Source organism: Ranitomeya imitator, chromosome 10 (assembly GCF_032444005.1).
Source record: "Ranitomeya imitator isolate aRanImi1 chromosome 10, aRanImi1.pri, whole genome shotgun sequence".
Classification (NCBI taxonomy): Eukaryota; Metazoa; Chordata; class Amphibia; order Anura; family Dendrobatidae; genus Ranitomeya; species Ranitomeya imitator.
The window spans coordinates 139,820,344-139,842,633 of NC_091291.1; the positions used below are offsets into that span (position 1 = coordinate 139,820,344).

Sequence of the window (22,290 nt, forward strand, 5' to 3'; positions counted from 1 at the left end):
TGTGTATATGTGTATAATTAAAGTGTGTGTGTGTGTGTGTGTGTGTGTGTGTAATATATGCTGTATATATGGGGTGTGTATATTTTAGTTTAGTCTGAAAAGTGTAGCTTATTTTTTTCATCAATTAAGCTATGAGTTTTTTTTCTTTGCATGCTAAGCTGTGGTTTTTATTGATGACATATTAGAGGTAAAACAATGTTTTCATCGCTTCTTGTATTTTTGGGGGTATGTGTAAAAGCAAAATAAATCAATTTCTAACGTTTTGATTATATTTTTTGCTTTACACTATTTTGTGTACAGGAAAAATAGTTTTGTATGTTAAAGGATTAGACTTTTGCAAGTGCTGCACTACCAAATATGTTTTTTTTATTTTGTTATTTTGGTATCCGTAAAACCGGATTGTTTCTTGAACCTACAAACCCAAATTGGCACGCCATCAAGATTGTGCTAATCAAATCCTGCATCCAGTGCTTGACGGTGGCAGATGAGGGATTAAACAGCAGTGATCGGAGCTAGCTAGCTCTCATTGCTGCTGTTAGCGGTGGGTCCACGCTGTGTAATTCAGCCAGAACCCTGTGTGTGTGGAGCCTTCACCCCACATGTCCCATACATGTATGGCAGATGTCCAGGTAAAATTATACAAGTAAATGGCCGTCCTTTGGCTTGGATAGACTAGTCTAAGGATGTCGCACAGAGTAATTTTCATCTTACAATTGTACCAATTTCACATAAATATTGCTACCTGTAAATGGACTTTTTATAGATTTAGTACAAGAGTTGAGGCCATATGACTGGGTGGGGAATCAATTTAATTTGTATCTAATTTCACACCTGATTATAGAACCAAGCCCTTCAGCTTATGCAGAACGTTATTAATTATTGCAGTGGCTTGGTTAAAAGTAGTTTTCATTTATTCCCACCTCTTCCTCTCAGTCTCTTGGCATTTTATAGTGTTAAAGAATTTCTTCCTGCCATCACAACAGAATTTAGTAAAGGTCAAATACATGGATATAAGCGGACATCATCCACTGAATAAATAAGCTGGGATCACCTAATGCATATCAATATAGACAAAACCACAAAACACAAAGTATATGCAAATAGCCAGGGATCACACAAAAATAGACAACATTTTTATTAGAGAACAGTTTTTTTTTTAATAAAAAAAAACACTTGTAGGTCCATATACCTACACAGCCGGACTGCTTGCTTTAGGGGGTGACTATAATATTTGGTCAGGGCTAAGTATTTGCCATACCGCTGTTTGCTTATACCTGTCTTTTATCCTCCTTGTTTTCCCTATGTTTTGCCACAGTGTGTTGTGCACAATTATGTGCTGGAATTTATATGTATGTGGTATAATACAGATTCTGTGATGACAGCATGTGTATATGCATATTGAACAGGATGCAATCAGGCTGGTACCTACCATCTATCTTAAGGATTATGCAAGACATCATGATTGTTACATCTTTGTAATCAAATGGCTAGTAGGTCTATGAGTATTATACTCTGTATTGTGGATCTCTTTTTGTTGTAGTCCATGTTTTGGACTTATTTTAAGTGTTTTAAAAAAAACTGTGGTGTTCTCTAATAAACATTTTGTCTATTTTTTGGTGATCCCTGGCTATTTGCATATACTTTTTTGCTTTGTGGTTTTAGCATTTAGTATAGGTTCCGCAGCAATGAATTACTATGGGTCACCTTTCCCATGACATGGTCTTTATCAGATTGCCTCTTATTCATAGGCATCAGTGACATTGTTGAGGCACAAGAAAAATATAGTATGGTCTTGACAAGTTATATAGTGATGCGCTAATGCAGTGTTCCCCAACATGTGGCTCTCCAGATTTTCCAAAACTACAACTCCCAACATATTTTCTGTAGGTCTTATATAAGGGAATCATAATACTGCAGATCATAATCCTAGTATACTCTTTGACAGTAACAGGCTGTCTGGGCATCACGAGAGTTGTAAGTTTTGCAACAGCCAGAAAGCCAAAAGTTGGAGTAAACTGTTCTACTGAATTTGTGACTACTGCTAGAGTGCGAGGGTGATAATCGACTACAAGATATAATGGACCTCTACTGAGAATAGAAGAAAAGACCATTCTGGCTGTAAGGCATCTTAACCAGATTGGAAGTGTCTATAGGCAATTCAACCATTGACTTTCTGCTTATCAGAACATTAAAATTCACACAGTCAAAACGATATCGATATAAAAAAATATTTCCCTCATAGAACGACTGTTTCGTCGAAACATTATTTCGTACCTTCAACGTAAAGTATTTGGAAGTTTTCACTTATAAAACAATTCACATTGCTACATGGTTCATCGTCATTACTGTAACCTCTTCATATTCCCCTAACTGCCCACAACGTGAAGCCTTTACAATCTGTAGAACTTGTATTCACATTCCCTTTTAGAGTTCAGTTTCTTCCTATAAATCCTGCTACCTGTTCGAGGTTTGAGTGGAAATCTGAATGACGTCTTCAGTTCGCTTTGCAGTTTTGACGTCTGTTTATTGAAAAAGTGCAAACGCTACTGGTGAATAAACCAAATGTGTTGTCTGTAAGGATTTATACCGTAAGTGAAGAAGACCTCTTGGCAATGCTTATCCATTCAGGAGGCCCAGCGTCTTTAGCCCAGTGGCACAAAGGACACATACATTCTTTTTTTATTTTTTAAGATCTTACTCCTTTAATAACACGGCTCTGCTTCTCTTCCCTTATATTTGCTCCAGACAGTGATGCCTTGAGTCCCCATGAGGTGCTTCCTGTGTTGAGAGCGTTCGTTGGCTACGAGAGGCACTGTTGGTTGTAGACCGAGTAGATGAAGAACCTGAGCGTGAGCTTCTGGAGCCTGAGGAAGATGATCCAGGTTTCATTAGGCGAGCTTTAGGTGCTTCTGCATCCTCCCTATAAAGGCCAAAAGAGCAAATTATTTGACAGCAAAGACTGTTGCACTACCTTCTGATTCTTGAACTATTGCATGCCTTAGCTCCCAGCATGTCCTGACATTCCCTGTAGTGTTGCAAAAGATAGAGACTCACAGGTTTGAGACCACAAGTGTACGATAATACAGTATGTTAGTGGCAATTAAACTGAATAATCGTAAGTATAGCTACTTTGGGAATTATGCCGTCAGATCAGATTACAGGAGACTACGTTTCGCCATTCCCAATTATTACCTAATTTCATTCAGGAACTCATCTTCTTCCCGTTTCTTGAGCTCTTTCTTTCGAAACAGGTACCAGCACAGGAGAACTAGGAATAGCACCCCACCTATAGAGCCACAGATGATTCCTACCAGAAACGCCACATTGGTTGGAGCTGTGAAACAGAAAAATAATTTTAGTTTAAAGAAACGGCACCTAATAATGATCAGAATTATAGCTGTGGTATAATCAATATTTTTCTTCATCTGAAACATACAAGTGGTTGTCGAGCCTCAACACAAACGCTACAAGTTGCAGGGATGGCAAACAAAATAATTATCCTTATTATTTATTAAAGTACATAATATTAGGATTATTGATTTGCCTTTCCCCTGTGTTTCCAAAACAGGCTGCGCCACTGGTCTGTGCCAGGACAAAAAATTGTCTCTTTTGTTCGCGACCTAACTACTAACTACTGGGCAGGGCTGTGGAGTCGGAGTCGTGAAGTGAGAGTCTGAGTCTGAGTTGGTGTCATAGAAATTGAGGAGTCTGAGTCAGAGGTTTGGCTTAACGACTCCACAGCCCTGCTACTGGGGCCTGTAATTATCTGCAACTGTAAAGGCCCCGTCACACTTAGCGATGCTACAGCGATCCCGACAACGATACGACCTGTCAGGGATCGTTGCTGCGTCGCTATGTGGTCGCTGGTGAGATGTCAAACTGTGAGATCTCCCCAACGACGCAGCAGCGATGCGGCGACCTGTACAACGATGTCACATGGCAGCTATTTCATGACGATTAACAGACCTCAGTGAGGGACATCCTGTCATGAGGTCGTTGGTAAGGTGTCAAACACAGCGATGTGTGCTACCCAGCGGGACCTCAACGACCAAAAAAAGGTCCAGGCCATTCCGAAACGACCAGCGATCTCACAGCAGGGGCCTGGTCGCTGCTACGTGTCACACATAGCGAGATCGCTACTGAGGTCGCTGTTGCGTCACAAAACTTGTGACTCAGCAGCGATCTCGCTAGCGATCTCGCTTTGTGTGACGGGGGCTTTAGGGTACCGTCACACAGTGGCACTTTGATCGCTAGGACGGCACGATCCGTAACGTTCCAGCGATATCGTTACGATCTCGCTGTGTCTGACACGCTACTGCGATCAGGGACCCCGCAGAGAATCGTACGTCGTAGCAGATCGTCTGAAACTTTATTTTATCGCTGGATCTCCCGCTGACATCGCTGAATCTGCGTGTGTGACGCCGATTCAGCGATGTCTTCACTGATAACCAGGGTAAACATTGGGTTACTAAGCGCAGGGCCGCGCTTAGTAACCCGATGTTTACCCTGGTTACCAGCGTAAACGTAAAAAAATCAAACATTACATTCTTACCTTCAGCTGTCTGTCCCCGGCGCTCTGCTTCTCTGCACTCCTCCTGCATCCTGTGTCAGCGCCGGCCAGCCAGAAAGCACAGCGGTGACGTCACCGCTCTGCTTTACGGCTGACCGGCGCTGACAGTGCAGAGGAAAGCACAGCGCCGGAGGACAGACACGGAATGTAAGTATGTACTGTTTGTTTGTTTTACGTTTACGCTGGTAACCAGGGTAAACATCGGGTTACTAAGCGCGGCCCTGCGCTTAGTAACCCGATGTTTACCCTGGTTACCAGGGGACTTTGGGATCGTTGGTCGCTGGAGAGCTGTCTGTGTGACAGCTCTCCAGCGACCAAACAGCGACGCTGCAGCGATCGACATCGTTGTCGTATCGCTGCAGGTCCGTTTCAGTGTGACGGTACCCTAAGGTAAAAAGAATTGCTCGTCACTATTCAAATTACCAAAGAACTAAACATTTTCACTTCCTGTCTTGGCACAGACCAACGTAATGGGCTACACTGGAGCCACAAAGCTTAGAGTAGATTATAATATTATTGTCTTGTAGCCTTCCCTGCAATCTGTAAAGTTTTCTGTTGAGGCCAGATAACCTCTTCAAATAATGTGTCTGATGTCAAGCAGAATAGTGAGTGCAGCTCTGGAGTATAATACAGGATGGAACTCAGGATCTGTAATGTATGTACACAGTGACTGTACCAGCAGAATAGTGAGTGCAGCTCTGGGGTATAATACAGGATGTAACTCAGGTTCAGTAATGTATGTACACAGTGACTACACCAGCAGAATAGTGACTGCAGCTCTGGAGTATAATACAGGATGTAACTCAGGATCAGTAATGTAATGTATCTACACAGTGACTGCACCAGCAGAATAGTGAGTGCAGCTCTGGAGTGTAATACAGGATGTAACTCAGGATCAGTAATGTATGTACACAGTGACTGCACCAGCAGAATAGTGAGTGCAGCTCTGGAGTATAATACAGGATGTAACTCAGGATCAGTAATGTATGTACACAGTGGCTCCACCAGCATAATAGTGAGTGCAGCTCTGGGGTATAATACAGGATGTAAATCAGGATCAGTAATGTAATGTATGTACACAGTGACTACACCAGCAGAATAGTGAGTGCAGCTCTGGGGTATAATACAGGATGTAACCCAGGATTAATAATGTATGTACACAGTGACTGCACCAGCAGAATAGTGAGTGCAGCTCTGGGGTATAATACAGGATGTAACTCAGGATCAGTAATGTAATGTATGTACACAGTGACTGCACCAGCAGAATAGTGAGTGCAGCTCTGGAGTATAATACAGGATGTAACTCAGGATCAGTAATGTATGTACACAATGACTGCACCAGCAGAATAGTGAGTGCAGCTCTGGAGTATAATACAGGATGTAACTCAGGATCAGTAATCTAATGTACAGTGGGGCAAAAAAGTATTTAGTCAGTCAGCAATAGTGCAAGTTCCACCAATTAAAAAGATGAGGTGTCTGTAATTTATATCATAGGTAGACCTCAACTATGGGAGACAAACTGAGAAAAAAAAATCCAGAAAATCACATTGTCTGTTTTTTTAACATTTTATTTGCGTATTATGGTGGAAAATAAGTATTTGGTCAGAAACAAACAATCAAGATTTCTGGCTTTCACAGACCTGTAACTTCTTCTTTAAGAGTCTCCTCTTTCCTCCACTCATTACCTGTAGTAATGGCACCTGTTTAAACTTATCAGTATAAAAAGACACCTGTGCACACCCTCAAACAGTCTGACTCCAAACTCCACTATGGTGAAGACCAAAGAGCTGTCAAAGGACACCAGAAACAAAATTGTAGCCCTGCACCAGGCTGGGAAGACTGAATCTGCAATAGCCAACCAGCTTGGAGTGAAGGAATCAACAGTGGGAGCAATAATTAGAAAATGGAAGACATACAAGACCTCTGATAATCTCCCTCGATCTGGGGCTCCACGCAAAATCCCACCCCGTGGGGTCAGAATGATCACAAGAACGGTGAGCAAAAATCCCAGAACCACGCGGGGGGACCTAGTGAATGAACTGCAGAGAGCTGGGACCAATGTAACAAGGCCTACCATAAGTAACACACTACTCCACCATGTACTCAGATCCTGCAGTGCCAGACGTGTCCCACTGCTTAAGCCAGTACATGTCCGGGCCCGTCTGAAGTTTGCTAGAGAGCATTTGGTGATCCAGAGGAGTTTTGGGAGAATGTCCTATGGTCTGATGAAACCAAACTGGAACTGTTTGGTAGAAACACAACTTGTCGTGTTTGGAGGAAAAAGAATACTGAGTTGCATCCATCAAACACCATACCTACTGTAAAGCATGGTGGTGGAAACATCATGCTTTGGGGCTGTTTCTCTGCAAAGGGGCCAGGACGACTGATCCGGGTACATGAAAGAATGAATGGGGCCATGTATCGTGAGATTTTGAGTGCAAACCTCCTTCCATCAGCAAGGGCATTGAAGATGAAACGTGGCTGGGTCTTTCAACATGACAATGATCCAAAGCACACCGCCAGGGCAACGAAGGAGTGGCTTCGTAAGAAGCATTTCAAGGTCCTGGAGTGGCCTAGCCAGTCTCCAGATCTCAACCCTATAGAAAACCTTTGGAGGGAGTTGAAAGTCCGTGTTGCCAAGCGAAAAGCCAAAAACATCACTGCTCTAGAGGAGATCTGCATGGAGGAATGGGCCAACATACCAACAACAGTGTGTGGCAACCTTGTGAAGACTTACAGAAAACGTTTGACCTCTGTCATTGCCAACAAAGGATATATTACAAAGTATTGAGATGAAATTTTGTTTCTGACCAAATACTTATTTTCCACCATAATATGCAAATAAAATGATAAAAAAACAGACAATGTGATTTTCTGGATTTTTTTTTCTCAGTTTGTCTCCCATAGTTGAGGTCTACCTATGATGTAAATTACAGACGCCTCTCATCTTTTTAAGTGGTGGAACTTGCACTATTGCTGACTGACTAAATACTTTTTTGCCCCACTGTATGTACATGAAAGTGATTTTCTATTTATTTTTCCATACAAGAAGTAGCATCCACCTCTCAACCAGTTAATTAAATGTTGGAAGCATCATACACAACAATGTACAGTAGATAATGGGTTCTGTGTGGTACTGCACTTTTTGTATTTTTTTTTTTAATAACCTTTCTGAAAGTTTCTACATACTCTGAGCTGTCAGGTATGCATAACAAATCCGGCTTCCAGCTTGATTTGACACAATACAGCGGTACGAGCCATTGTCTGCTTTACTGACGTTTTGCAAAAATAGTTGCTGAGGAGATCCTAGGGCACAAGGGAATACACTTTTTTTAGAGTCATGTTATGATTACACTTGTATTAAGTAATTGTGACAGATGACTCAAATTGATCAGATGATATCAGCCTAAAGGAGTGCACTAGCTTGTGCTTCAGAGAGTCATGATGAGGTTTGCAAACTAAATGTTAAGACAGGGTAGTTGCCTTATAAAGTATAGTATCCATTTTCATCAGTTAGTTTTAACACTAGACATACTGTAAGGCAATACAGTGTGATCTTGCCCTGACATATTTCTTAAATGGAATCTGACAGCAGGTTTTTGCTACCTCATCTGAGTACAGCCTGGTGTATGTGAGAAGCTCAATATAACAATGTATCACTTGATCATTCTGACACAGAGTTTTTAAATTGAGGCTGTGTGCACATGTCGGGATTCTTTGCAGAATTTTCCTGAGCAAATCCGGACTTTTTCTGCAGGAAATCCGCATGTGTTTTTTTTTCCGCTTTTTTTTTTGTTTCTTTTCATGTTTTTTTTTACGGAGCTTCCCAATGCAATAATATATCGGCAAAAACGTGAAAAATCCACAAAATTAATGAATATGCTGCAGTTTTTTTTTTTACCGCAATGCTTTTTTTTGAGCGGAAAAAAACACAGCATGTGCAAAAAAAATTGTGGAATGCATTAAAAATGATGGAATGCTCATGTAAGATTTTTTTAGCGTTTTTTTTTCTGCGGAAAACGGCCGAAAAAAATGCGAAAAATCCTGAACGTGTGCACATAGCCTTAGCCTTACAGCAGAGGTGAGGAAGCTGACCCTGCCCACACCATGCTCTGTATGTACAATGTCCATGGACAGTGAGGTACCGGTCACATGACGGGGCGTGGTGGACTAGCATGTACCGCAAGTGCTGCTGTGTCCCAGCAATGATAAGATCCTGGTGTTAGGGTATGTGCAAATGTCAGGATTTCTTGCAGAAATTTTACTGGCAAAAACCGGACATTTCTGCCAGAAATCCGCATGTGTTTTACCATGATTTTACTGCGTTTTGTCATGCGTTTTTGGTGCGTTTTTTATGCGTTTTTTCCCAAATGCATAGAATAGCTGGAAAAACGCAGAAAATCCGCAAAATTAATGAACATGCTGCTTTGTTTTAACGCGATGCGTTTTTTTTGCGGATAAAAACGCATCATGTGCACAAAACATGCAGAATGCATTCTAAATGATAGGATACATAATGTATGCGTTTTTAATGAGTTTTTATAGCGTTTTTACCTCGAAAAAAAACTCGAAAAAACCTGAACGTGTGCACACAGCCTTAAATCAATCATTGCAACCAAACAAAACCACAGAGCTTGATAAGATCGGCATAGCTGAAATCTGTGTTTTAACCCCCACCTCACGCTGTCTTCAGATTACATAGCAAAAACCTGCTGACAGATTCCCTTTAAAGGGTTGTTCTCATTTTCTGTTCTTCATAAACACAAGTTTCTCACCCCTGGCTCCAATCTTTGCAGGGTTTGGTGTTCTCCTGAAGAGTGACAGTTTTGGCCAGTGTCATGGTCACTTCACTGGCCTGAACTTATTGCTTTCCCTTACAGCTAGCAGAGACAGTTTTACCTCTGCAGCATGGGAGAAATACAATAGCACTGGGGCCAGTTGGATCCACTGCGTTCAGGAGCAGGGGGAAGGAGTGTAGAAATAAGCAGATTTCTCTAAAAAATATATATTATACAGTTTCTTCTTTTCACTTCATCTACTGATTTATGCAATGTTTATTGAAATTAGTGTTATTAAAATCTGACCAATGTGCACATTCATTCAGACTTAAACAGATTCAATTCTCACCGGGCCGCGTTGGTAGATATCCGGAGTATTCCTGGTGCTTCAGATGCTGCCAGTAGTATTTCATGGGCAGTGAACCCGCTGATGATTTGCAGTGTAGTGTGACATTTCTCCCCACAATCTGTTCCCCTTCTATCCAACAATCCGGCTCCGAGGGCTTCACTGCAAGGAAAGTAAACTCGGTATATCTGCATACTGACTAATTCTGCATCATATCTACCATGGTAAGAGCAGTACAACAAAGCAGGAAAGATTCTGCAGGGACAGGTTAATATCTGCATCAGGTTGATATATGTCTAAGAGGTGGATTTTCATTATGTAAGTGTAGAAATGTCATTTTGAAGTTGCAGGTGTTACTATTATTTGTACCTATTTATCATATGCGCTACTAGTGGGGGGTGTACCCTTAATAATATGGCATTTAATCCTGTAATAGTATTTGAAATTTGATATACAGTACAGACCAAAAGTTTGGACACACCTTCTCATTTAAAGATATCCTTCTCTGTTCAGTAGGACTATCAGCTGTGTATCCACCAGACTTCTGCACAACACAACTGATGGTCCCAACCCCATTTCTAAGGCAAGAAATCCCACTTACTAAACCTGACAGGGCACACCTGTAAAGTGAAAACCATTCCCGGTGACTACCTCTTGAGCATCAAGAGAATGCCAAGAGTGTGCAAAGCAGTCATCAAAGCAAAAGGTGGCTACTTTGAAGAACCTAGAATATAAGACATAATTTCAGTTGTTTCACACTCTTTTGTTCAGTATATAATTCCACATGTGTTAATTTATAGTTTTGATGCCTTCAGTATGAATGTACAATTTTCATACCATGAAAATACAGAAAAATCTTTAAATGAGAAGGTGTGTCCAGAGGCATACTAGCACCAGGAGAGACCCTACTAATGAAAATAAAGTCGCCAAAACAGACAGCACTTATCTCTTTCTTTAACTTTTGGTAAGTATTCAGATTAGGGCTCTGGAACTCTAAACCGTCTTTCTGCAGCCCATTACTGAATGAAATGGCGGTTCACAGTCTCGACCTCCTCTCCATTCATTGTCTATGAGATAGCCAAAGGAAGTTGGGCACTAGACTCGACTTTGTCTGGCAGACCCTTTAACAATGAAATAGCAGAGGCCGAGCATGCACATTTTTACTCCATTCAGGATGTGTTGTCTGGATTATTAAAGGTCTCGGTGGGCAGACTTCTGGCGATTAGCAAGTAGTTATTCTCTGTCCATAAGATTTTTCATGCACACTTTATTATGCTGATAGTTTGGGATTGTTTGGTGTGTCATGACTGTAAAGAATGACGAAAAGGAGATCCTGTACTCTTCATGCCACTAGTGACATACTGGATTGTAATTCCACTTACCTCAATTTTTATGATCCAATTTTAACCCATTCTATTTCAGTACTAACCTAATATCTTAAGAATGACGTGACTCCATGCATACTGGCCAGCATTTTTCACTTTGCATGTGTACAGTCCAGCGTCATTGGGCTCTAAAGATCTTATAAAAATGGTAGCATCGCCAGTTAAGAAGTCTGCAACAAAGCTGTAACGGCCTTTGAGTTCTCTGTTTTCATAGACTTGACCTCCGCTGTAGCTGAGTATCTGAAAAGTACAATGTAAAAGCTGTAAGTAATAAACATTTCCCATGTTCCTGTTCCCAGAGCTACCATGCTTCTTCAAGTTAGACTGTCGGACACCGCAATGTAACTGAAAAGACCCCATTATAAGCCAGATAGTGACTTTCTTGTTTTGTTCTTTTCGTGTAAGCCTCAATGCAGATGGAAACAGATCCCCATTGACTGTTGAGTAGCCTCTCTCCAGTACAGCACGGTACTGTATATTCTTTGCCACTATCTATATGTGCCAAGAGGAGCAGATCCATTTTTTTTATTACTGTTCGGGACCCAGTGGAGGCTTGTGTCCACAACAGAATAGGTTACTTACGGCTTCCAGCAGCATTTTCTGTCTTCTACATATTAAAGGGAATCTGCCAGTAGGCTCATCCTTCGTAAGCGGTCTATATGGGTATGCAGGTCATAGAAAGTGGAATAAAAGGATACCTCAATATCTGCAATCCAATCTGTTATTCCAGAGAAATCCATATTTTCTTAATATGACCTGTTAAGATCTATAGGATGGACCGAGCTCTCTCTGAGACTCTGCCTCCATAGCTTATTTTAAATAGGAGGTAGTAATAAGTGTGATGGCCGCTATCTGCTCTCCTGATCTGACTGCAGAGCTGTGTGTGTGATTATGCATGATTCATCTGCAGCTTCCATCTCACAGGCAGCCAGTAGAACACAGCACAGCTGTGAGAACTGCAGCAAATGTGTTTGTAACAAGACAAAGTTCAGCCTATACTGTTCTGTTGGCTACATATCTCGCACTGATAACACTTCCTATAATCTACAATAAGCTCTGGAGGCGGAGCCTCAAGGAGATCTATGTCTCGCCCATAGATCATAGCTCATTTACAAATTAAGAAAAAATATGGATTTCTCTGGAATAAGAGTTCAGATCGCAGATATCTTTTTATTCAGCTTCTTATGACTTTCGTGCCCATATAGACAGCTTTTGAGGGTTAATCCTACCGACAGATTCCCTTAAATACGTGTTTTTTTCTGGAATGGTTACCTGATCATTTGCTTTAAATCTTCATTTTGTTTCTTATTTTGGGTTGACAATTTGGAACTTCGCACAATGTTACCATTTTTTTATGGAGTTAAATTATGATCTCTGCAATCAATGGTTATTCATTTAGTGAAGTCACTATTAAGGACATTAAAGGGCTTGTCTGCTACTAAAGTGTTGATGACCTTTGTTATGCTTGAAAAAGACTAGGATGTAAGCTGAAACGTGGCATATTAGATTATAACATACTCTACTAGAATTTTGGGAGTGCTTCCTCATTCTTTCCTCTGTTTTGGATTTCTTTCTTCAGGATTGGACATGAATATTAGATTGTTGGGGGTCTAGCACTCTGCACCCCCACTGGTCAGCTGTTTGAAGCTTTGCTTTGTGACCTGATGTACACTGTGTCTATAGAGTCTAAATAGCACAGTCACATTCACTTTGTAGTGGTCGTTCTCTGATACTGCTGCTCGGCTCCTATTGAAGTGTCCAAAAATGGCTACTGCACATTATGTAGAGTTCTCCCGCTTCGGATCCATCCCCTGTTTACATGCAGCTGCTGTGGGACCTGCTCACTGCTGCTTGTGGTCGGGGTATTAAGTGTCGGACCTCACGATCTGATATTGATGACCTATGTAATGGACAACACTTCTAATATTGTAACTTGAGGCCACTGTATTATGTGAAGTATAACTAGACTGTTCATTGTTTGGTACTTTGTTGGGCATCAGGAGGTACCGTATCTAACTTTTTTTTTTTTTTTACAATTCTCTGATGTTATTATAGTGTACTTCTCTTTTATGAACAGTTTGTACAAATGATGTGAGTGACTGTGATCGCTGGTAAGACCTTACCACTTTCTGCCCATGATCCGAATTGTTTGACAGCCACTCAATGTCCAGATTGTTTCCCAACAGTCCCAGCTTATGTTGGCATGGCAGCGTCGCATTTTCCTCGGAAATGCTTTCAATTACCGTCGGAGCAAATGTTCCAACAACAAAGCAGAGACCTGAGCATAATAAAAAAAAAACTTGGAGTCACATTCGGAAGCGATAGATAACCTTATGCATATGGTAATAAAAGGAGTACATTACATTATGTAATTAGCCGAAATACACATTCTGTCTGGAATAGCGTGCAGAAGTGCACAAGGCTGAGAAAGTATGCCCTCTGAAGGGTTTTCCAGCCCTCTCCTTTGAATCACTTAATGACCTGAATATGCTATTTAAAAAAAAACAAAAACATATTATTCTGGTCTGGTTAGTGTGCAACTAATGATGCGAATCAGTGGCCATGTTGGTGACGTGGTCAGTTGTGAACCAGTTCAGAAGAGGGCAGCGAGGCAGCTGAACAGCAGGATACATGCGCATCAAGCGATCCAAGGGTGAACATGTGCAATTTGTTTTTTTTTCCCTTAGCTTCAGCCATACGGTAATGGAACAAAAGGGGTTGAAGTTTTGTGCTGGGGATAAAAGGCTATGCTCACGTATTTCAGCCATGCTGACTTTTTTTTTTTTTTTTTGCCATGGTCTCAGCTCAGTAACGCTACTTTCACACTAGTGTTGTTCGCTGTACGTCGCAATGCGTCGTTTTGGAGAAAAACTCATCCTGTAAATGTGCCCGAAGGATGCGTTTTTTCTCCATAGACTTGCATTAGCGATGCATTGCGACGTATGGCCACACGTCGCATCTGTCGTGCGACGGATGCGTCGTGTTTTGGCGGACACTCGGCACAAAAAAACGTTCTATGTAACTTTTTTTGTGCGTCGGGTCCGCCATTTCTGACCGCACATGCGCGTTCGAAACTCCGCCCCCTCCTCCCCGGAACTCACAATGGACATCGGATGCGTTGTAAAACTGCATCCGCTGCCCACGTTGTGCTACATAAACACACTGTCCGTCAGTACGTCGGGCCGACGGTTTGCGACGGCCCGTACCGACGGACTAGTGTGAAAGTAGCCTTAATGGTCATGATTTGCTGCAAATTTTGAATATTGCTGCAAACTGAGCGTTTTTTTTTGTTATTGCTGCAAAAAATAATGTACCACAGCCTTAATATGAGCGCTAAATATATTTTTACATTTGGCTCTCTCAATTGCAAATTACCCAAATCTCATCATCTACATGTAAGGATTAGCAGTGCTTGCTCCACGGCAGGAAACTGGCCTCATGGCGCTTTGAATAGAAATTTGTCAGTAGTTTTCTATTGCTTGCTTTTCATTCAGATCCTGTGCACACATCACCTCTACACCAGCACGCCAAGCCTATGTGGTTTTTCTGTGTCGTGCCCCCTTAAAAACTTGTATTCTTGTGTTTTCTCCCAAGAAATCGTGTATACTTTTCTGAAATACAACTGTGTTCATTAGGCTGCTTTAACCCCTTTGTGACATGCACCATGCTCGTACTGCTCTGCGGGAGGTGCATTCGCGCCGAGAGAAGTACTAGTATGGCGCTGCGATCGCGCATCCTCACTCTGTATGTGACAGCTGACACCCCGCAGCAACGCCCACGATCGGTGCTAGCACCGATCATGGGCATTTAACCCCTCTGATGCCACTGTCAGTAGTAACAGCGGCATAGAGAAGCATCGCGCAGGGAGGGGGCTCCCTGAGCTCTTCCATCAGAACAACGTGATATGATCGCGTTGTCTTGATGGTCTCCATGGAGACCCCCAGCATCAACATGGTCGCAGGGTCCTTCCGGGTTCTGCAGGTAAGGTGGCTTGTGTGCATGCCTCCTTCCCTGCCTGTCAGATCCTGATCTGATACTCTGCAGTGCAGTGACAGATCAGCGATCTGCTGTAAAATAGTAATGTCCCATACTGGGACAATGTAATAAAGTTTTTAAAAAATATATTATAATGTGTAAAAATATAAAAAAAAAAAAAATCCCCAATTAAAGAAAAAAAAAAAGTACCAATAACTACATTTATTTATGTAAATAAAAAACAATAACAGTACACATATTCGATATCGCCGTGTCCGTAACGACCCGCTCTATAAAACTGTCCCGCTAGCTAACCCCTTCAGTGAACACTGTAAAAAAAAAAAAAAGGGGCAAAAAACAATGCTTTATCATCATACCTCCGAACAAAAAGTGCAATAAAGCGCGATAAAAAAAGACGCATGTAAATAAAAATGGTACCGCTGAAAACGTCATCTTGTCCCGCAAGAAAACAAGCCGTCATACAGCTCCATCAGCAGAAAAATCAAAGTTATAGCTCTCAGAATAAAGCGATGCAAAAATAATTATTTTTTCTATAAAATTGTTTTTATTGTGTAAAAGCGCCAAAACATAAAAATACGATATAAACGAGGTATCGCTGTAATCGTACTGAATAAAGCTGCCTTACCAATTTTATCACACGTGGAACGGTATTAAAAAAAAAAAAAAAAAAGAAAAACAAGCAAGTCCGGAATTGCTGGTTTTTGTTCATTCTGTCTCCCAAAAATCGGAATAGAAAGCAATCAAACAATGTCTTATTGTGTGACAGCAGCCAAACATAAAAGCCCGATCTAAATCTGGTATCTGGTCTGCTGCATTGTGTAAAATATTATTTTGACAATGTACTTTACTACATTAATATTTGACTGACTGTAGAGAAAAAGCAAATTACATTGCTGTTCAACCAGCAGAGAGCGCTAATGAGCTGATCTTCCCCAGTGGCTGCTCCAGTACTTCCTGCAGCATTCCTCACATGCTCTCCTTCTCCATCAGTCTTCACGTGTAAGGTTATACAGTAACACATCCTTTTTATTGCATTGTACACTTATAATGTACAATTGGACATACTATGAGAAATATATTTCCTACAAAAAAAATCTAATTATTTGTTTCTAATTTGTAATACCTTTTGCAGTTTATTATTACGTTTTGTTTTTTGTTATTGTTTTTTAGATTCAGATTTTTTTTTAATTCACTTATATAGTGCAATTAATTCCACAGCGCTTTACATACATTTCAGATCATAATTATTTTTATCAAGTCCTAATTGGATTATTTACTTGCGTAATAAAATACTATAATGTAGTTTGATACCAGTTGCTCCTTCAGTATGTTCAGAGGTACAAGACGGGAGGAGTTTATCTAACTTGCAGGAATCCCTGAAAGTTGAGTTTACAGATCATGTCAGACGATGTAATAGGGCTGTAACTGTGAATATTAGTGCGGCAGGATAGCTCTGTAGCTTGGTGTGATCACCTACAAAGTCCTCACAACAAACAATTACCGTAAATGGCCTTTTATACACATTATCCCCACTGGATTGTCATTGTTATGAGATTGTCTCCTCATTGTAACATATTACATGCAGTCTATCTAGGTATATGGGCGGACATTTCATTAAAATTTAAGCAGTTTTTCCAGGATCAATGAAAGTTTTCCTCAAGGGTGTAAAGTAACCAAACAGATATCGCTGTATTCGATGAATCGCCTGTCATTCTGGTGTTCCCTCCTGCAGCCAATCACTGTCTGCAGTGGTCTAGTGTCATCCTTAGTGTAAATGGCATATGAGCTGCGTCATTGAAGCAGCAGGGGATTCTTTAGGTAAAGTCCGGGCCAAAGACAAAAAATAGGTGGCACTCCATGATGCAGTAAAACAGCCCTTTCTTTATTCAATGCCAGTAGTACAAGGATGCAGGGGAGCAGGTGCAGCCAAAGATGACGGCCGTTTCGCATCGATCAGACGCTTCAACGGGCACCTATTTTTCCTCTTTGGCCTGTAGTTTGTACGAAGCTGATCGTTTCAGATGTTGCACCCAGGATTTTGCAAGCCGTATACTGCTGGACCGCCGAGTAAGGCCTCTTTCACACTTCCGTCATTCATTTTCTGTCATAATTCGTCGTTTTCTGAAAAAAAACGGATCCTGCGAATTGCCTGCAGGATGCGTTTTTTTCTGATAGACTTGTATTAGCGACAGATGGCGAAGCATGGCCACAAGTTTCGTCCGTCGTGCACTGGATCCGTCGGAATTTGTTGACACGTCATCTGGAAAAAACGTACAATTTAATGTTTTTTGTCTGCGTTGGAAAAACGTGCCACGTCAGATCCTGCGGCATACGTCGTTGGCTAGATTGGAAGCCTATGGGTGCAGGATCCGTTGTGGTACGTCACATGACAGAATCCAGCTCTGGAATCCGTTTTTTTTACACTGAGCATGCTCCAAATCAGTATTTAGTAGCCAATTGGCCAGGCAGCCCCAAATCTATATAAACCTGCCATGTGGCTTCATTCCTCAATGTGCCAGCAAGAAGCCTGCCAGCAACCTGCCTGATGGATAGATGGTCACAATATTTGCTATAACTCCTTCCATTTCTGCCACTTGCTCTAAACCCTCTCGAAGATGGGGTGTTAAAACACTCAATATATAGGTTTCCATTATTTTCCAGTAGCCAATCACATTTGGGAGCCTCCCATTTGGAGGTATGGATAACGGATCCATCCAAAAACCGGATGAAACTCATGGGAAAAAAACAAATAAGACTGATGTAACGGATCCAGTTTTTCGAAGGAACAGTCTAGCGGATCCGTTGAAAAACTGGATCCGTTGCATCCGTTTTACATTATTTTTGACGCATCCGTCGATACGCCGCGCCAACGGATTTTGATGGCTTCCAGATGACGGAAGTGTGAAGGAGGCCTAAGGGTACCGTCACACAGTGGCATTTTGATCGCTACGACGGCACGATTTGTGACGTTCCAGCGATATATCCGTGATGTTCCAGCGATCTCGCTGTGTTTGACACGCTCCTGCGATCAGGGACCCCGCTGAGAATCGTACGTCGTAGCAGATCGTTTGAAACTTTCTTTCGTCGTCTAGTGTCCCGCTGTGGCGGCATGATCGCATGGTGTAACAAAGGTGTGCACGATATTGTATACGATGTGCGCATAGTAACCAACGGCTTCTACATCGCACATACGTCATGAAATTATCGCTCCAGCGTCGTACATTGCAAAGTGTGACAGCAGTCTACGCTTGAAAAGGTATCTTTTAAGTTGTTTGGTGCTGGTTTTTCTCATTTTCCAAGATTCTTAAGCTAAATAATGTTTGTGTTAGCTTACAGAATGTTTTGCTTTTAGTAAGATTTTCGTTGATCCTTGAAAACTCTGTTAATTCTAATCCATATCTAACACTGTTACAATAATCACTGACAGCAGGTAACAGTGTGATAATGTGCGGTCCTGACTAAAAAACAAAGAAACGTATGACAGCATCAAGAGCGAGCCCCATTGGTACAGAAGAGGTTGCTTAGTTACTGAACCCCAATGACATCACCACTGAAGACCGTTCCTTTGTTCAGTGATTATTGTAATATTAGAAACATGGTATGGTGATTTTAAGAAGAAACCCGTACCAAAAATAATGCCAGGCTAAAAGGAAACTTGAATTAAAGAAAAGACTAAACTATGTCATACAAAAGTCAATTTTAGATAAAAAAAAAAAATACAAACAAAAAAAAAAACATATGGAGTTAACAAGGTCACTAGAAAACATGTGGTATGAACTGTCCTTTTCAGCATGTATATAACTGGATTGTAGAGTGCATGCAACTAGGGTCCAAACATGTATACGCCATACATAACTTTAATATTCATGGATACACTAGAGCAGCGTTCCATAACACAAACGTAGCCTTTTCTGGCAAAATGAGAAAACAAAAGATAACTTATAGTACAGTCCATATGCCTGCGGGGATCCACCTGCTCAGGGTAAAAATAAGCGTCCAGTACAGCCGCACATAAACACTTCTCTGGAGCGTCCTGCCTCCAGATCCACAGACAGACAAAAAAGCTCAGTGGTCAGACATTTAACTTGTCGAACCACACCCTTGGGGAGGAGATATGGTGAGTGCCGACCTGCCCATCTTACAGCCAATCCCCCAAAAAAGCCCAACCCTGTCATGACTGATTAACCCCTCTCAGTACATAACCTGCTGTAGCAAAACTTCTGGGTATTCATATTACGGAACATAGCAATCTTAGTGATACACATCTGCCCTCGCTTACACTGCCTTTTTAAGACTCTTTGGTTTATTAGGGTGGTGGACAAGCCAGTGCAGACCTTTCTGGCCTAAGGAAAAACGAAACGTAACATAAAGCACAGTCCGTGTGATTGCAGGCATCAGTCTGTTCAGGAAAAATCAGTATCTACACACACGATTTGAATGTAAAGTTGTATATGTTTTGGTTGGTTCATAATATCTGTTTTCTTATTATATGTATTTCAAACACCTGATTCTTTTGTTCTCTGCAGATAAGCTGCTGTGAGATGTTTGGAAGCAGCCCATTTAGACAAGCTGATAATTGGCATATGAACGCTCGTTATTGGTGTGTATAAACATACCAGCGATTACTTGCAGATTAAGCAAAGCGCTTGTGTCATTGGGTGATTGGATCGTTTATGCCTGCATAAAAATCAATGTTTTCTGCAGCACATTGTCCTGTGTAATCAGATGATATGCTGCCTATAACATGGTGTTGTATGGGGCTTAAACTCTCATGTTAAAAGGTGTTGTCCAGTCTGCAACAAAAATCTGCAGTAGCAATTCCCCATTATTTCTGATATGATTTGGCCACACGACTAATGTTTGCGATTTTCACACTTGCTGTCACATGGTGACACGACATGTCTGGCTTCTCTCCATAGAAATTAATCAAGAGAACGAGAACACATACATGTGGTCACGTGACTATTTGTCACGCAGTGGAGGTCTTCGGTTAGGAAGGGAAGGGGGACCCTCAAACTGTCTATGGAACTGGGACCCTAACTATCCCTGTCCTAGGGGTACTCTTAAAGGTAGAGAGGCCCGAGTCTGCGACCCTACTGTGCTCCTGTTAATGTCCTAAGTGGTCCCCTCCCCCAGGAGGCCTGGGACAGACATGTTAGCATATAAACACGTAAAACAAACAGGGAAAACAAAAAGCAACTTGCATACAAAAACATTCACCAAGGGTAGGGAAGAATATAGGGTAGAATAGGCAGGTACTAACCAAATGGGAATAGGATAATGGAAAAAGCATACATCCAATAACGGCATATAACAATCTCCAGCAGCAACTACGAAGTCCAACTTCATCACATCAACTCCGGCAAGCCAGGGAATCATGGCAGTGTGTCCTTCTGCCCGGACAAAAATCAAAGAAAACAGTAAGACCGCACCCTACAATCACAACGTCTCTGTGGACATAAGGGCACACGTCCATACCAGGGGGTCCATCCCAGATAAAAAGTCCAAATCCAGAAAGAAGAGAAGGACAGCGCCACAACGGATAGTGAAAAAGCAGCTCACATTTTATTCTGCCACCTGCGGCAACGTTTCGGTCAGACGACCTTTGTCAAGGCTTGACAAAGGTTTTCTGCCCGGACAAGTCGTTTAATGAATGTTCTGTTTCAATCAGTTACTTTTTGCCTTCATGTTACTTGTAGATAGTAAATCGGCGCTCGTCAATGGAAAGAAAGCCTCTATAAATGAATCCCGAGCAATTATGTGTATGGGGGAGTCAGGAGAGATAGCTGGTGGGAAAATTAGCAATTACTCCAAAATCAGTCTAGGGCTGGCCATTCACATTAGATGGTTTTTGGATGAGTGATGCTTCCGCTGACAGCCATTATAGTCGACTTTCCATACACACAAGCTCATTCAGCTTCCCTATGAGAAAGCTGCCTGCTGACATGTTGGCTGGTAACTTAAATCCAGGAGAACAATGTGGTTGGCAGTCCAGAGATTGTCGGTATTAGCAGATTTGTCCGACATAAGTCTAGTGTGTATGGGGACCTTAAGGTGCAGTGTAGAAGCAAATGATTGTTGTTCAATAAGACAGAAAGAAAGGTAACATCTCTACTTGTCTGTCCTATTGAAAAAGAAAGAAAAAACAGATCCTGGCTGAAATGTATCAAACAGAAACAGGCGCATTTAGCTATAATGGATAATTTAAAAAAAAAAAGAAAAAAATCAAACGGATGTTTGTAAAGGATACATGATGTTAGTAGTGAGCTCCTCGAAAATGATTTAATGGCAGACGAGCTGCTCCATGTTTCCATTTAGTGACATATGTGAATGTCACACGAGGAGCCTGACGCACGGCTCAACATTCCGAAAACCGCAGAAATTAATGTAGCAAAATACATCATCTGTTCAATAATGTATTCGACTAAAGCAGCATTATACAGCCAGCATCTAATAAAATTTAGATTAACAACCAGATTACAGATCTCTTAACATCCTACAAGAGGGCAAACATCAGTTTGTTTGTGTTTTTAAATTGAAATAATTAATAGTAGCGTTAATGAAGTTTTTACAAAATCTTTCCTTTCCTTTAAAAGTAAATGTTCTGTGTAAGAAAAATTACATTTTAGGGCATGATGGGAGTTTAAGTTGTGCAATATCTGCCCTATATAAACTACATTTTTACATTATATTTAAAAAAGGAACAATTTGGATATAATTTTGTAAGGAAAGCACAAAAACTGACCAAAGAACTGTTTGCAAACCAGTGAATAGCCTGCATAAGTGAAAAAATGACAGTATGAGGATGCCCACATGTTGCATCAGTGCTGGTTGTTTTCCACTTTTCTAGATTTAAGAAAAATGGAAGAAAATTATTATGAAAAAAAATCTTTTTTTTTTTTTTTTTTTTGCAAATGAGAATAGAAAAGAAAAACCCTCGTGTGAATTTGACCTTACTCTTTCAATTCTCACAATTTTCCTCCTGTGATATTACCCTAGTATAATATAGATTTTCAGACCAATATTTCAATCGCCTACAATTATGTGCATTCACCTGGTAAATCTTAATTGGTGTTCGGTAGTTGCTATTGGTTTTCAGGAGGAGAATAATGATCACACGCTGTAAATGTCATGAGCATAATAAACATTTTACACAGTAAATGTGGAAACAAAGGAGGTGACTGTGGCAGAAATAAGGAAAGGTGAATAATAAGG

The 22,290-nt window shown here is 41.2% G+C and overlaps 1 protein-coding gene across 2 annotated transcripts in view; it reads right to left on the reverse strand.

Moving 5' to 3' along the window:
- Window positions 1-381: 381 nt before the first annotated feature.
- The window catches only part of CLMP (CXADR like membrane protein), a 106,002-nt gene continuing 84,093 nt past the window's right edge, over window positions 382-22,290 (reverse strand). Inside the window, exons 2-7 of one of the 2 annotated variants that reach the window (XM_069741688.1) lie at window positions 13,203-13,357; window positions 11,124-11,319; window positions 9,698-9,856; window positions 7,760-7,876; window positions 3,193-3,334; window positions 382-2,920 (exon numbers count right to left, since the gene is read on the reverse strand). In XM_069741688.1, the coding sequence (XP_069597789.1) occupies window positions 2,731-2,920; window positions 3,193-3,334; window positions 7,760-7,876; window positions 9,698-9,856; window positions 11,124-11,319; window positions 13,203-13,357 (959 nt within the window). In that variant the 3' untranslated portion in view covers window positions 382-2,730. The remainder of the gene's footprint in view (window positions 2,921-3,192; window positions 3,335-7,759; window positions 7,877-9,697; window positions 9,857-11,123; window positions 11,320-13,202; window positions 13,358-22,290) is intronic. The other variant, XM_069741689.1, reaches the window with a different exon arrangement.